The sequence below is a fragment of the Rhinolophus sinicus genome, linkage group LG18 (genome assembly GCF_036562045.2).
Source record: "Rhinolophus sinicus isolate RSC01 linkage group LG18, ASM3656204v1, whole genome shotgun sequence".
Taxonomy (NCBI): Eukaryota; Metazoa; Chordata; class Mammalia; order Chiroptera; family Rhinolophidae; genus Rhinolophus; species Rhinolophus sinicus.
Genome location: NC_133767.1, coordinates 1706894 through 1723517, shown reverse-complemented (window position 1 = coordinate 1723517; position 16624 = coordinate 1706894). Strand labels below are relative to the sequence as shown.

Below are 16624 nucleotides of genomic sequence, written 5' to 3'. Positions count from 1 at the left end.
TACTTCTGCCCCAGACAAAACAAATCATAGCATAATCTAATAAGCATCCTTACTTAGTATGTGTTACAGACGAAAGAAAAATAGAGGGAGTCAAGAAACCACAGGAAAAAGTGAGTTCTTTCTGGTACAGAGCTGCTGAGCCTTACAGACACAAGGGGGCCCTGGACCCAAGTTCCCACGAGCAAACTCGGGAACCACGCAGACTGGGAGCCGGGCGATCTGCAGCCCAGTTGTAAGAGCGGCTGTGGACATTCCGCAAACTCGCACGCACCACACAGACTGGGGGGCAGAGGCACTGCTTGGACTAAAGACCAGCAAAGCACGTGTATCTTGTCTAAAAGGAAAAGCTATACTAAAAGGGCTGAGCTTACAGCATTTCAAGAAATTATAACTAAGGGTGGAAGGATGGTCAGGAGAAAAGGAAGAAATATAAAAGGAATATACCCCTAACTGGTTCAGCCAGGTGAACGGCGAGTGAAGATTTCCCAACAGATGGTAAAGCTACACAGGCAGAAAACAGAGCAGCAAGAGAAGATCGCCAAGTGTGTTCCCAGTGGTTGGAAGTTTCCACTGGAAATGCAACAGAAACGGAAAGACTGGATTCTGAACACCTGAGGCCAAGGCCTCTTTCCACCACTTTTTACTCTGTATTCCCCTGAGCCGTGGCTCTCTTTTCTGCAAAATGCTGATAATATCTTTCTAAAAAGATTGCTGTGGGGCTACAGTGAGATCACAAAAGCATTTTATAAACTCTATATGGCTGCTATCAGGTAAGTTTCAAAAGTCAAGAGGAAGGGAAGGAATTACCCTGTGGTACAATGTAATCCTGGAAAATGCCAACGCGACAGAAAAGGAGAAAAGACCCAAAGCACCGGCTCCCGACCGTTGGCCACACGTTGGCACCATCTGGGGAAATGTGTTTAAATAGAAGCCACCGCCTGACAGCAGAGCCGGGAAGCTGGTTTAATCAGTCTAGGGTGGGACCTGATCAGCTCCGATTGTTTTTCAAGTGTGATTTTTTAAAAAAAACAAACACAATTCCATTTCTAATGTGAAGCCAAGACTGAGAAAGAACATGGCCCCACTGGAAAAGCTCCACAGTTTTACTTCCAAAAGCACTAAAACTTATGGGAGGCTCCTTTGTTGTTCCCCTATCACATCACGTGCGACACTGTGTTTTATTCATGTCACCAGGACGTCTCTGATACCTGTCTCTACCACTAGAGTGACCAGGATTGTCGTCTTCAATGTGATTTCCCCAGTACCTAGCAAATGCAATACTTGACGCAAGAGTAATAATAGTAAGTTAATATCTGAGTGCCTGTAATGCATCAGGCATTATACTAATTGTTTATGGGTGTTACTTCCTGTAAAGGCAATTCCTACAAAGTCCCGTGTGCTGTAAGTATCGTCATCATTATGATTATTTCCAGGAGAAAAAACCGGGCTCAGAGAAGTAACTTGTCCACAGTTACCATTATTCTTCAACCTCATCATATCAAAACAACCGTAAAACCTTTTTGCCCGTAACCTTCTTCAATCCATGATTCTCTTCCCTCCTACCAGGCAAGATCACCCAGGACTTGAGGCTTCTCACTCCGAGCAGCAGTTCTCCATGTAGACGGAAGAGGTGCGGGCGAAGCACAGCTGCACCGAGGCTTCTGGGTTCACTTGCTTTTGAATAAATCCTTGCTAAGCAGTGTTGGTTTTGTGCCGTTTTTGCCTATGACTGACATATGGCCCAGACACAAAAATGCAGTTGATCTACGTGAGATATTATCTGAGGAGAAAGCAGGAATTCAGACTATGTGAGGAGGTCACGTTGCAGCACGTGAAGCACGCCGTTCTGCGTGGCGTCCCCGGGTGCGCCAGAGCTAAGACAGGGTCTGCCTTTGGGGAGCTCCATCTGTCTCCCGTCAGCGAACTCAAGGGGAGCGGTCCCCTTCGGACGCTCAGGCCGCCCTGCTAGGGGGACGAATCCTCCCCACCCACCCTTCACTGCACACGCTAAGTGGCCAGCGCAGCCCATTCCAAGTTTAAAGTCAGCTGGGGCCACCACAGTGCATTTACATAGCCGATCAAGCAACTAAGTGACCCAAGAGTGTCTTCTTTTGGGGCTCCTTGTCATTTTCCAACACAATCTAAGATTCTTCCCAATGCAGTAAGATAAAGTTTTTTTTTTTTTTTTTTTTTTTTTTTGAGGAAGGGGAAATTTTGGCTGACAATCAAAAAAAGCAAACACACAGGCCTGACGTAACCAAAAGGTCGTCATATGGTGAGTGTAATCAGTCTTCAACAGTTAAAAGTCTGAACAGAAACACTAGGAAAGGCACCTAAACATCTAGCAAATCACTACATATTCCTACCATGGAACGTTACATATGTTTGCGAGTTTTAGAAAATATGGAGAAATAAATACATAATACAATGAAGTGGAAAGAAGCTGCAACTTCTAAAAGACATTTGTAAGGAAATGTCTGGTCTTTTATCCTACATGCACACCCACACAGTACAGTCGTTTCGAGTGACAAGTCTTAGGTGATTGCTCACTGTCTTCTTCACAGGTTCCTGTATTTTCTGCATTTCCTAAAATGCACTTGTTGATAATGGCAAGTAGGTGGTACTTAGAATGCTCTTAGGCTAGCACCCCTGGCATTCTGGCCAGGGGACCCAGCGCTTATGCACAGACGACAGGGCTGCAAAACAAAGAACTACACCTCATCTCTCACCAAGCCCCGGCGAGGTCGGCCGCACTACACAGGGAATTTCTTTTCTCAGCTCCACAGCCCCAGGGAGCCTTAAAACCAAAGTTTTCTGCCTGTATGAATCCTAAACCCAAAGCCCAGACCAACCTTTGGATCTTATCACTGCAGGAAAAATGTGACAGCAGCTAGCAGTGAGGAAAAAATGAGGGGAAGAGAGAAAGGAGAGTCTGCGCCTGCAGACACCCACCAGGGCCCTTTTCAGGCCACCCAGACCTGCCAGGTGGGAGGTGAAAGCTTAGCCCTAGGAAAAGAAGAATGATCCACTTCCCGATCAAGGGGGGACAGGAAGCAGAGGCGGGAGCTGGGCTTATGAACTCAGCACAGCCCTCATCACACAGGGGCCCTCCCCTTTGGGGGGAAGTGATCCATACATCCTCCGAGGGGACAGGGTGGGGGAGACAGGGTGCACTGTCACTTCAGGACGCTTCATCGAGCTGTGCACTGAGGAAGCACGCGCCGGTTCCTGTAGGCACACCGTACTTCACTTCCAAGTTTGAAAAAGAATTAGTTGACTTCAAAAAGGAAAATCACTCAAGTTGCTTAACTTAGCCAGATTCTCAGGCCCTAACTCAGTTTGTTTACTCTTATTTAGAGCCGATTCTGTTTATCTGGTTACTTAACTCGAAGCAGATTAGAAATTGCATAATACGGGAATGAGGAAGTAGGAGGTATAGGCAGGCTCCCAGGACAGCGCCAGAGGAGAACCAAGGAAAGACCTTGAAGGCAGGCGGTCGGGAGTGAGCGGGAGGCACCAGAAAAGCGGAAAGAAGACTCCACCAGTGCAGCGATCCAGACCAGGCGCCAAGTCCTATGCAGCCCAGTGCCCCGGCTCCGCACGGACCGCACCTCAGGTGCTCAGGGCGCTCTCAGTCACACGAAACAGTCAAGTGTGCCCCCAAAAAGTTAGAATTTTAAAGACGTGATGTCAAATAAATAATTACCTGGGAAGTAACGTCTTTCCCCGAAAGACCAGATGTTACAACAAGATCGGACAATGACAACGGTGGCACAGCACAGCATCCCGAGACACCCCCGGGCGTCCTCTGGCACTGTAACACTGCAGTTACATAGCACCCCTTCAAAAACAGTCTACAGCTCATGGGTCAAACCCAGAACACACACACATAACAGGTGAGCTATAGAACTATGGAGTGACAAGGCCAGACCCAAGAAAATTCTCAAGTGCAATGCGTTTCCCTTCCGCGCAGCCACCGGCCTCTGCAGGGTCCTCCCCACCTTCCCACTGCTTCCCTCCCTTTCCTATATCCCAGGCTTGCTCTGAAAGGCCGGGTGGGGTGGCTGATTGGCTTTTCCTGCTAAAACGTTCCCATCACTCCGGTGTGAAGGAACCAATGGTTGCTGGACACCCCAACCTGTGAGGCTGGATTCTCCGCCAATGAAAAGGGCGGAAGGAAACACGCTCGTGACCAAGTGAAGAGCTCGGCTGCACCAGGATCCTGACTAAGTTCAAAATTCATGGGTTCACGGATTTTCAAAAGGAAGTGGGGGGTGGGGGGCCTGGCTGCCCTCAGCCCGCTCCCAGCACCACCGTCTGATGCCACCGCCAGAAGCCTGAAGGATGGGTGGCACTTACAACAGTCCGACCAGCGCCTGACGTCACAGTGGGGCCTGGAAGGGTGACGACGGTCAGTATGTCTGCAACCTAAGCAGCCCTTCTTCCTGCCGCAGATGAGATAAAGAGCTGCCAGGCTCCTCTCCCGGCAGCCTGCAGGGAAATGAGGCTGCCCTCCTCCTTCCTTCCTTCCTGGCACTATTAAAACCCCGAAATCATTAACTAGTAACTGTTTCCTATGAGCTGCTTTCAGAGCAGTTTGTCTTTTCTTCAGTGAGCCTGGTTTATGATAACTCCCATGGAGTAAAGACTCGAGAATGAGGCACATGTGCCCAGCTGTCACTGCGCTGTTAAAAGGGACTCTTGCATTAGAACATTCCAAGTTCATACATCTTTAGGAGCAGCCTGGTCAGGAAACAGGGTCTCACTGTTAGTCTTCTCCAGCAACAGAGCCTCGGAGCTCAAAGAAAAGGCAGGATTGCCTTCCCTACAGTTTAGAACAGCCTTTGTTTCTCCCATCATTGCTCAAAGTAAAGCAACACAGAAGTCAGTTCCCTGCTCATTCGTTCACTCCTGAACATGGGCAGAGGGCAGGACCCGTTACTACGGGAAATAAAGAGAACCATAGAATTAAAGGTCTACAGAAATGCCTGTGTTTCTTCATCTGCAAAACAAATATGTGTGTCTACCTTACAGTGTCATAAGGAGGAAATAAAATGATACAGGACGTATGGTTAAGCACTCATGTTACCGTAGCTGCAGGAAACAGCCAAGACAGAGAAAGTTCCAGATAGTGTATTACCACTTATCTAAATAAGAGGGAAATACGAATGCATGCGTGCGCGCACATACACGCACACATTTTTGCTTATATTAAAACAATGAAAGAATAAATCGTAACATTTAGGGAGAAAGGGAACAGGGTGTAGGGATCAGAGACAGAAACTAGACTTCTTCGAACAGTTCTTCAAACAAGCTCTTGTTTTGTTGGCTCCAGGCCACAGATTTTATTTTTTTACATAACTATTCAACAAACTTAAATTTTAAAAAGCAATCTCTCAAAATCAAAAGCAAGAAGAAACAAATGAATTTAACTATATATCCACTGGTGACAAGCCACACTGAGAGCTATTCCAAATGACTTCAAAACAGTAATTTGACTCTACAGTCCTAATAGGACAGCAGCCTCTGGATAAAAAGCCTAATAATAATCTTAAATCTTTTCAAACACTCATGGTGTTGCTCGTAGTACTGGGATCATTATCCTGAGACTCAGGTGTGCATGTGGAGAATGCAAATGAGAGGTCACGCTGCTGTTAAGAGTAGGGTTTCAGCACGGGACAAAGGAAAGCAGGTGAACAATCAATGAGGTGAAATGAGACCCCTGAAATCCTGCCCTGGCATTCTCAATATGAATTCAGGATTTGTTGTCTCTTTAAAGGAAGGTACACATTTCCTGGCTCTGCCTACTTAGAAGACATAGAAGCCACATGTACCCCTAGTGGCAGACTATGGCTGCTCAGTACCTTTTGCTACCACGGGGAACCAGGTCTCCCTAAAGAAAGGCCTGATTCCAGATCTGGGGCAGCAGACATGTAAGACGAGCCTGGAACATCTGAACTTCCCCGCATTCTGGTCTGGCTGGCATCACAGACTACTAGTGTCATGTCAAACAGACTAGGGAGCCACCCTGTCCACCTCTGGCCAAAAATGGGACAATCTGAGCATCAATAAGGTTAATAACTGTAAGTGATGGAGAAACATCAAATGTGCATCCAAACCTGTGAGTTCAAACGGTTACAACAAAAAACTCACAACATTTAGAAATCAAGTAATTATTTTGAAAAACAGAAAAAAAAGGGGAGGAAAATATCAAGCATTTATCTTACCTTTCTTCTCCAAATTTACTTTGGGGTAACCAAATAATTGACAGGGCAAAAGTCTCTATAGAACTATTCTAGCTAATACCTTGTTTCCCCGAAAGTAAGACCTAGCCAGACCATCAGCTCTAATGCATCTTTTGGAGCAAAAATTAATATAAGACCCAGTGTTTATTATATTACATTACATTATATTATATCATATTATATTACATTATATTATCATATATTATTATATTATATTGTATTATACCCGGTCTCATATATTAAAATAAAACCGGGTCTTACATTAATATTTGCTCCAAAAGACACATTAGAACTGATGGTCCTGCTAGGTCTCATTTTCGGGGAAACACGGTAAGTGAACAAGGAATGTTAAAATGTTCACATCACCATTTTTGACCCTTAATTAACTATGAATTATCATTCCTGCTGACACTACAAGAGACACAAGCAGACACGACTGGTTTACAGCACTGCCCACAAACTAGTTTTACCAACAAAAGAAGGGGGGTAAAAACCCAAAGTCAACCTGGAACCTCATTAAGCCTCTAGATCCAACTACCAGTTTACAGGAAATACTGGCCCAGAAGAGCGTTTTGATTGAAACCATTGATACAGGAACACAACAGGCAGCGTCAGACTGTGGGGAGCCCCCCAGCAGTGCCGCTCAGAGTAAGACCCACAGACAGATGCCCGTCTGTAAACTTGCTGTCACCAGTCCAGGAGGAGAGAAGCACAGAAACTGAGAAAGCCTCTGGAAACATCCAGAGCAAACGAACAGTCATTTTATGTCTATTGACTAACAATTTTTTAAATGGGACTGGTTTCATGGATGCCTTTTTTATTTCATTTTTCTGGAAAAGCTAAAATACCAAGCTAAGAAATTGATGCCACATTTTGTATGTTAAAAAGAAAAAGTAAAGGCAATTTTTAAGAGAAATAATATAATTACAGGTAAACTTTAAGAAAATGAACCTGGCAACAATAAAAACCATCAGTTGGAAGGAAGAGTTTCAAAATGGGGCGGGGGACTCGGGGCGACTCAGAACAAGCACCTTCATCATCACCACCCACCACTGAGCACCTAGTCCGGGCGAGTTTCTATCCTAAACCCTTCCCTCTATCTTCTCATTTAACCCTCCTAACCCCACGCAGGGCTGGAGTCGCCCCTGCTACTGCCCAGGGCACTGAATCCCAACACCCCAATTTTAACCGTGGAATAACCACGCCCCTTGCACAGGGCTGCTGTGCAGAGCCAATGGAAAGCCCGGGTAGGAACCACGCCAACAAACAGTGTTTTCACGGTTATGATCACCACGGAGTCTCACGCCTCTCCTGAGAAGCAGACACTTCAGCCTCGCTCTGCAAGATGAGCAGACCAGGAGTTCACGTCCAGGCGTTTACTGAGCTGGTGATGAGCTCACGAAGGACCCTGACAGCAGAAGCAGCAACGGCATTTCCTGACCAGGCCCCTGCAATCTTCTAAAGTGTGAACTGTTTGCTTGTGGACACTGTTTGCTGCCGTCCAAGCTGGACGACTGGGGGACGAAGCACCAGATGTTGGGTGACTGGCCAGTTTCCCGGGAACTGCCGGAGTCCGGGCCGTAGAACAATGATTTCCAAGCAGAGCAAGATCACAATCAAATGAAAGACACCCCATGTGTCCCCTGCAAAAATGTTGTTTGTTAAACACAAAAGGTCATTTGAGGAACAGCCAGTAACAACAAGAATATTTGGAAGGAAAAAGCTACAGAGGACAGAACCTGAAATTACTCCGTTTTGAATGATTTCTTTTCCACTGTTATATACAAAAGGTTCTTTTGTGGAAACCATGAGGTCATTGTTTTCCAGAGTCTTTACTATAGGAAACAGCTGTGGGGAGCTACACAAACAGGGAACACTGCCCTACTTAGGAGCCCCTCGTGTGACAAGTGCACAGCTGGGGAGGAAAAATCCATCAACCCACACGCCAATAACAAAGCAAAAGTGGCCGAGTCAAACTAAAAACTTGAAGCCACGCAAAGGACAATGTAAACCAACTACGTCAGGACACGTATCTGTGTGATTACACGTCAGTATGCTAAGAGGGATTTCTGTGTTGAGACCAGATCAGCTCCTTTCTACGAGTCACCAAAAACTGAAATGGTTCACTGTGCACAGTGCCTGACACATGACAGACATTCAACAAACGTACCGAGAACGTTTTCCTAGGGCTCTTGCGACCTGTCTAACACGGGGCTCACCCACGCGCCTCCAGACCGCTGCCATCTCTCTTCTCCATAAGGAAGCCTCACTGATTGCCAAACCTCATTCCAAGTCGCGTCCCACGGCTTTCAACATCATCTAGAGCAGGGGTGTCCGAACTGCGGCCCGCAATCCATTGTTAATTGGCCCGCAGCAAATTCCAAAAATATATTTAGTTTACCTAAATAAACCAGGTGAGGCAATACGTACTTCACCGCGAGTGAGTGGCCCGGCTGTTTGTGTATTTTACCGCATATGGCCCTTGGTGAAAAACGTGGAAAACAGTTTGGACACCCCTGCGCTGGAGGCTGATGGCTCCCAAATCGCTCTCTCGAGCCAGTCTCCGTCTTCTGAACTCGAGACCCCACCGTCCAGCTGCCTGCCAGACATCTCGTGAGTGTCCTGTTGAACGCACTCGAAGATGAACTCCTCGTACCCCAAAGGGCCGCGCAAGTCAGCACCAGGTGCTACTCAGTTGCTCAAGACAAACCCCTGGGTTATTCTGGATCTCCCCGCTGCCTCAGGGCCCATCCCCCACCCCCACTGGAATCCATCCGTTAGCAAGTCCTGGGGAGCGCACCTCCAGATGGATCTCAAGTCCAGCCCCGTACCTCGCCTGCCAGAGGCCTGCTACCTGGTGGTCCCCCCGCTTCCTTCCGTCCAGCGCGCTGAATCAGCACTCCATGTTTTGATGAGGTCGTGCAGAACTCTGCTTAAGACCCACACTCCCCTATCGCCCACCGCACCCCCGCCACTGCTCTTAGAATAAAAGGTGAGCCCCTTCCTTCCCTTGGCCTACAGGTCCTGTCCGACCTGGCCTCTGCCACCCACCCAGCCCTTCCCAGCCTCATCCACCCTCCTCTCCTAAGCTGCCACCAAGCCTGTCAGCTTTCAAATGTACCAGAAGAGGGGCTGGGAGCAAGTTACTGGATGGAGCGTGTGCAGGTGGAGCTGCCTAGAGTACGAGCCCCGTGTGACAGACAGACGTGCATGCGAGTGGCCGGAAGGGACGCTTTGAAGGAAGACTCCCGAAGTGCCCAGGTCTGAGGACGGCGTGGGAAGCAGCTGTGCTCGGCCTCGTTCTCACTGCACTTCAGCACCTCGATCTTAGAGGGAAAACGCCACACGTTTCAGCACGTCCTCCCCGCCTGTTCCCGTTTTATGTTGAGACCTGTCGTCCCGGTGGTTGTACTAAGGCAACTGCGGCAGGACTCAGTGTGAGCGTCAGCCATGCAGGGCGGGTGACAGGGCGCAAGTCCAAACTCGGGTTCTGCCCGTGGCCTCTCGTCAGCAGGTGAACCGTGCTCCGTGGCCCACGTCCTCCAAGTCCAAATGTGATGACTCCATCACCTCCTTTCTCCTTCAAAGATCTGGAGCTTCACTAAGACAACAGTGACAGCATTTGACAGACAAGCAGCTGCCCAGGAAGAGGCGTACTTCATTTTTTTGTTTTGTTTTTCTTTTGTTTTTTAAGATTTTTATTGGGGAAGGGGAACAGGACTTTATTGGGGAGCAGTGTGTACTTCCAGGCCTTTTTTCCAAGTCAAGTTGTTGTCCTTTCAGTCTTAGTTGTGGAGGACGCAGCTCAGCTCCAGGTCCAGTTGCTGTTTCTAGTTGCAGGGGGCGCAGCCCACCATCTCTTGTGGGAGTAGAACCAGCAACCTTGTGGTTGAGAGCCCACTGGCTTATGTGGGAATCGAACTGGCAGGCTTCGGAGTTAGGAGCACGGAGCTCCAACCGCCTGAGCCACCGGGCCGGCCCCGTACTTTGTTTTATACTCTCTCATAAATCTAAATGTGACTTACATGATTTCATTTCTTTTTTCTACTTTCAAATGAATTCAAGGGACACCCTGGATTCAGAGTACTTCCCGGGGACCACAGTGAAATATCAAGGTACGAAACTTCAGACAAAGCAGAACTTCCACCACAAGTCTGCCGCGCGCGTCCGTGGAGAAGCAGGTGTGACACTGAGCCAGCGCCAGCCCCTGACGACCAGCGTGTCTGCCCGTCCTCATGCACACGTTTACTCCCTTGGGAGCCGAGAACCCACTAACAGACAAGCACCACCAGGCCCGCACGAGAGAGAAAAGTCTACTCCTCAGTCACTTTTCGTCCAGCTGCAAACTTGGAAGGAGGACCCAGTTCTTTTATCAGGAGCTCACGCTGTGCTAGTCGCTCTTTGGGAGCACGGTTTGAAAACTGCTGCTATAAAATGTATCTCTGTTACTTGAAAGATGACCATGCGTCATTCTCTTCCTGTGAAAGGGCACCGAGTACTAGAAACCAGAGAGCGTCTCTAAGAACCTGGAGAACCCCTGCCAGCATCTGTTACAGGGGTCACAACCAAAGTATGTCTCCAGACATCAGTAAATGTCCCCAGGAGTGAGGGGGTGGGAGCAGGCAAAAGCGCCCCAGCTGAGACCCGCTGCTCTAAGGACACGAGAGCAATAGCTGTGTAAACAGAGAAAAGGGTCAGGTGGCAGCTGGAGGAGCCCCTTAAAGCACACCCAGGTCGAGCCAGCCAACCATTTTCACGCTGGGAAAGGAAAACCCAGCCTAACAATCACCTAGCTCATCCAAAACCGAAAGCCCGTTTAGCATTTACCTGGCAAGCAAGCTCCTGAAGCGCCAAACAATGTGGCAAGAAATCAAGAAAGAATTCTAACTGGAAAACTTACACAGAAAATCATGAGCAACTTAAGGAAGTCTGAAGTCTAAAGAAGCACATTCGAAGACATAAGTACGTTCCGAGACCTCAAGACAAACTGTCTCAAGGTTTCATCTCCTCTGCCAACTGCAAGCAACCAGCAGTGGCTGCCTGGAGCCCTGAACGGAGCAGGGCTGAGGCTCAAGAGAAGTGGAAGTGCGTCCAGTATCACTGTCCATCACCAATGGGGGGGGGGGGACAGCGTGCCTCGCACCCACCTTCAGGGTTCAGCTTTTTTCTGATCAAAACCATACCTACCAAATTTGGCTGTAACAAAACATTCTGGAAAAAGAGAACATAATCTTCCACAGTGCCAGCAGGCATACCAAATTGGGGGAGAAAGAAAGAAAAAGAAATCTGATCCTTTCACTCTCCTGCTTAAACACTGGCTCTAGACTCTCAACTGTTAGAGGGTCAAGTCCCAGCCAGCATAGCCTACAAATCCCTTTGTAACCCGTTTGCAACACTTCTCCCCAACTTTCTGCACCCCCATCGCTCTCCAAGGTGTGACCCACCGCCAGCATCACCTGCGAGCTTGTTAGAAATGCAGCATCTCAGGCCCCACCCAGCGCCCAGGTCTGACTCCGCTTTGAAGCAGCAGCCCAGGTGGAATATGTGTGCATTAAAGTGTGAGAAGTGTGCTGGGGACCTTGCCAGGTTCCACTAGCCCGTTCTTCACAGGCAGGTACAGGGTCTTCCCCCAAATGAGTGCCTGGCACCTGGGAGGTGGGACGCTTTGGGGGGCTGCCTAAGAGGCAAGCCCCTCCTTCCCTCCTCTCTTCTATTAAGGTAGGAAAAGCCCAATGTCCCTCTTCCAGCCACCACGGCAGCCAGGACTGCAACCTGCATGGTCAGAGCCCGTGAGGTATCAGGGGAAGCCTGCAGAGGGGGCTTCTGGAAGAACTTGTGCTTCCCTCATGGCCTCCTCCTGGACTAGGCAGAATGCCATGAGGTGACAGACACTAAGGACAAAGAGCCAATAACAGCTAAGGACAACAGAGTGGAAACACAGAAACAGTCTGGGTCCTTCTTGGGCCCGTCAAGCCACTGTACCCCCTAGAACCATCTACGCCCAGACTCCCCGTGTGAGCTACTTCAAGGTCTCATCTGCTGCTTCAGGCACACACGTCATAAGGGCTTCTTCTTTCTTGCGCTGAATCCATTCCTAACTGGTTGATTAAACCTTCAATCAATGGGAAGCGAATGAATGAATGCAAAGGGAAATCTACTACAGGTTCAGAAGATGACTTTATGGAAAAAACAGGGCCTCTAAGAATCGGCTCAACTTTGCCAAAGCATGCCTATAAATCAGTGTCTGCATTTCTAGAATTATTGACCCATTTCTGTTCACAGCTTTCTAATGGATAAAAGAATGAACACAACCTCTTAAAAAGCAAGCAGTGGAAACGTTCACAGACCAAAATGCTGTAGAAATTGATTTTCACATTTGCGAAGAGTAGAAAACGAAACTTAAGTAACACTGGGCTCTGACCTTGAAAAGTTTGTAATTGCTGTGGCTACTTACAGGCAACTAGAAGCAAAAAGAAAAACCAAAATGTCTTACAGTAGCTGCTTGGCTGCCAGCCTCTGCTCCTTTCTTATTTTGAGATCTTTGGCATGGATCTCATTCTTTCCCAGCCCCTACCCCAGTCAAGAATTTCCATGCAAATTTCCAAGCTCAAACACCAACCACTTTTGTTTTCTTTTTTGAGAAAAATGGTAGAACTCCATAGATAAATATAAACAAAACGTAAGTACAACGTATTGCAATGAGAGGGCGGCCCTCGGGCAGTGGGTGTTCCTCAGCAAGACAGCAGGTCTGCAACCAAGTGCAGACTCCTCCGACTGATTAGTATGTGTAGTTTAATCAAATCACTTACTTGGACTTAAAATAAATGTGTTTTTGAAAGCATCTTCACAGCACGGATGGAAAGCCAGTACCACTTGCCATAAATAGAAGACAAATGTAAAAACAAGCCCAATGAAAATAGAACCTTATTAAATTCTAGCTACTGTTGCCTACTAAAGCCTCTAAACTTGAAGCTTGTTCTGTGTGGAATAAGAGATGGCGGAGTGAACAAGGGGTGGTAGAGACAGGCTACCGCCAAGCTTACCTTCTCTTGCGCAAGGTCAGGACAGCAAGAGAACGTGCAGGCATTCACTTTCCCACTGTGTGATTTCTTTCTGTTTAATTCTATCCACTTCCCACCTGAAAGTCACCCTCATACTCGTACATGTCTCCAATCACCTTTTGCTTAGAGTAAGAGCCCATTTCCTGGGTGCAGCCTGAATGGTCCTACACACCCGCCCTCAGCCCTCAGCTCTCACCCACTCAGGGCAAAGACCCCGGGCCTTAGTTAGCCCACTGCCTGTCTTTGTATGTGGCTGGTCCGCTAACACTCGTTTGTAGAAATGAATATTTGTAATCACTTTGATGACAGGGAACGCTGATTTTGAACTCCAACTAAGCTAAACGTTATCCCCTCCCAAAAGATGCCCATTCTTCGCATTAGCCGACCAGTATTACAAGACATTGTACTCAATTATTATATTTTTCTTTATTCAATAAAAAATTTGCGGAATTTTTGTCTTCTCTTGTTATGTAAGCACCTGAACGGCCTGGATTTTGCATCGTGAACAGCAAAGCCTAAGATATTTACTGCGGGGCCCTTCATAGCCCGTCTGCCCCCGCCCCAGGTTCACCTGCACCACTGTGCACACACCTGGGAAGCCTGGCCCGTGCCCTCCTCCCCGCCAGCTGTCTGTGGTTAACAAGCCTCCTCCGCTCCAACGTCACCTCCGCCAAGAGGTCGCCCTAACTGCCCCCGCCCCACCTGAAGCAGCCCACCAGCTCGTCCGTGGCATCACCAGGCTTTACTTTCTCGAAACCACGAAGACTACCTACCTGTTCACCTGTTAAAGCCTTTACTAATGAAAATAACCAGAGCACAAATACACACGGCGCCCTGCGCCAACTGAAGCATTTTCCAAACTAGGTTGAACCCTCTTACGGTGCTAACCTGGAAGTCAAAACGGCTCAAAAATGGGTACTGCCAACGCGTTCCACCGCACACAGCAACTCGTGGGCAGCTCACAACCAACCCTGGGGCCCACGCCAGAGCACAGCGGCCTGTTCCACCGAGCGGCGGCGTCACTTGCCCGAGGTCACACTCCTAGAAGCGGCAAAACCAGGATGTGAACCCAGGCTCGACAGTCCCCACCCCGCCACCCCACTGCCCTCTAAGAATGCAAGTTCCACGAAGGCAGACGGTCCTGCTCCCTGTCTGTCCCGTCACAGCGCCTAACGCCTTAATAAATACACGATGAATGAATGAATCGATTAATTGATCAATCGATCTGCCTGCCATCGGCGGTACGTGTCCCAGCCTCGGGGCCCCCCGGGCTTGACCACCGGCGCCCGGACGGCACGGCGGGGAGGGGCCTGGGCAGGGGGGCCCCTCCCGGGGCGGGGGTCGCCGCAGGCCCACCTTGAAGTCGCGGCTGTGCTGCGGCGTGTACTCCAGCGTCCAGAGGGCGCGCACCAGGTGCGCCAGCTGCTCCGTGACCTCGCCGGCGCCGCGGCCGGCGGGCGGCTCCGGGTCGGGGTCCGGGTCGGGGTCGGGGTCCGGGTCGGGCCGGCCGCCGCGGTACTGGCCGAGCGCCAGGTACTCGGCGAAGAGCTCGGTGTTGCTCAGACACTGCAGCGTGGCGTTCATGAAGCACGTGTTGCCGTGGTTCCGGAGCCCCGCCACCCCGGGCACCGGGTCGCAGGCGGGCGGCGCGGGCGCCGGGGCGGGCGCGGCGGGCGGCGGGCAGGGCGGCGGCGCGGGCGCGGCGGGCGGCCCGGGCGGAAGCAGCCGCGGAGGCCGCCGCGGTCCGGGCCGGCGCCCTCGGAGCTGAGATGGGAGAGCGTGGACAGCGTCTTGAGGACGCGGCTCATGAAGCTGCCCACCGAGCGCGCCGACGACGGCGACGAGGGCGCGGCCGGCCCGGGCGCCCCGGGGCCCCCCGCGCCGCCGCCGCCCGCGCGGCCGCTTCGGAACAGCCGCTTGCTGAAGGAACGCTTCTCCTTCCCGCCCGCCGCCGCCGGCCCGGGCCCGGGCCCGGGCGCCGTTACCTTGGACATGGCGGCGGCTCCCCACGCTCATCCCCGCGCCCGGCCACCCGGCCCGCGGCCCCGCCACGGCCGCCGCCGCATCCCACCCGGCAGAGGGCTCGACGCCCCGCACACCTAAGAGCGCGGCGGAGCGAGGCAGCGAACGAGCTGCTGCGCGCGCGGTCCGCCCAGCTGGGCCGCTCACGTGACCCGGCGCCGCCCGCCCCGCGCTGAAGCCGCCGCGGCCGCCATGTTGACTGTGGGCACGGGGCCGCCTCCCTGGCCGGCCGTGATGATGACTCGCGGCTCCGGGCGCGGTCCTGCGGCTTGAAGCCGGATAGACGCCATGTCTAGTGTGGGCGCGGTCCCGACGCGGAGAGCAGCGCTGGGTTCGCGCCGGGTGGTGGAGCCCAGGGCGAGTCTGGGTCTGCGCCGACGTGATGGCGGAGGCCTGGGAAAAGGCAGGAATCGGGAGGCCGTCGCTAGCGCACCTGGAAGAGGTGATGGGCATGGCCCTGACTAGTCCTGGGCGAGCCTGCCCCGCCCTGCTCCCGGGCGCCCCGACCGCCTGCGTGCCCACCGGAGCGCCATCACAGAGCCTGGCACGCTCCGGCCGGCTCGTCTTCCCGGAGGCACCGTGCGGTCGCCGTGAAACGGTACCAGCAGAATTACCTTGCTTCTCAGACTAGCCTTCAGAATCCCTCTGAGGTCAACCATCATGCATTCATTCAACAAGTAGTTCCTGCTACTCGCCCCGCACCGTGCTGGGCGCTGGGAATGCGACAGAGTGTGACGCCGACACGGTTTCTGCCTGCCCTCCTGCAGCTTACACTCCAAGCGCATGCTGATGGCAGCTACGAAAGGTTGCCATATGCATGTGCTTTTATCTGCAGAAGTGAAGTTGCACCTCCCGGGGTAGGCTTTCAGCTACCCAACATGGAAACAGACCTCCTGTTTGGAGGGGATGCCCAATTAGGCAGGCCAGCTCCAGCTCCCATTATGAAAACCGGAGCCCGGGAATGGGACCTGGGAAAGACCAGATGCTCCCTGGTCTCCGAAAGTGTTGATACAGATGAGTTGGAAACAATGCAGTGAATTTAGCTGTTCACTATTCAGCAGTGTGGCAGGGAGGGTACAGGGGTGGCAATCCAGGAATGGTGGCAGCGAGTGTCCAGCTGGCTGCTCTAGTGACAAGTTCTAACTGGTGTCTGTCTGCCTCCTCCTACTGCCCAAGCCTGTTCCTCCCGCTCTGTGTATTCTGTAAGCTAACCTGACAGGCTTTCAATTCCCTTTATTGCTGAAACCCATCAGTGTCAGTTTCTGTTGTTTGCAGTCAAGAAAATGACTAGTAAGG

General features: G+C 50.9%; 1 protein-coding gene across 1 annotated transcript in view; it reads right to left on the bottom strand.

Moving 5' to 3' along the window:
* Nucleotides 1-15457, bottom strand: part of USP31 (ubiquitin specific peptidase 31) — a 51486-nt gene extending 36029 nt beyond the window's left edge. Inside the window, 2 exon segments of the mRNA XM_074322568.1 lie at nucleotides 14663-15027; nucleotides 15030-15457. Coding sequence (XP_074178669.1) covers nucleotides 14663-15027; nucleotides 15030-15300 — 636 coding nt within the window. The 5' untranslated portion in view covers nucleotides 15301-15457.
* Nucleotides 15458-16624: the final 1167 nt, after the last annotated feature.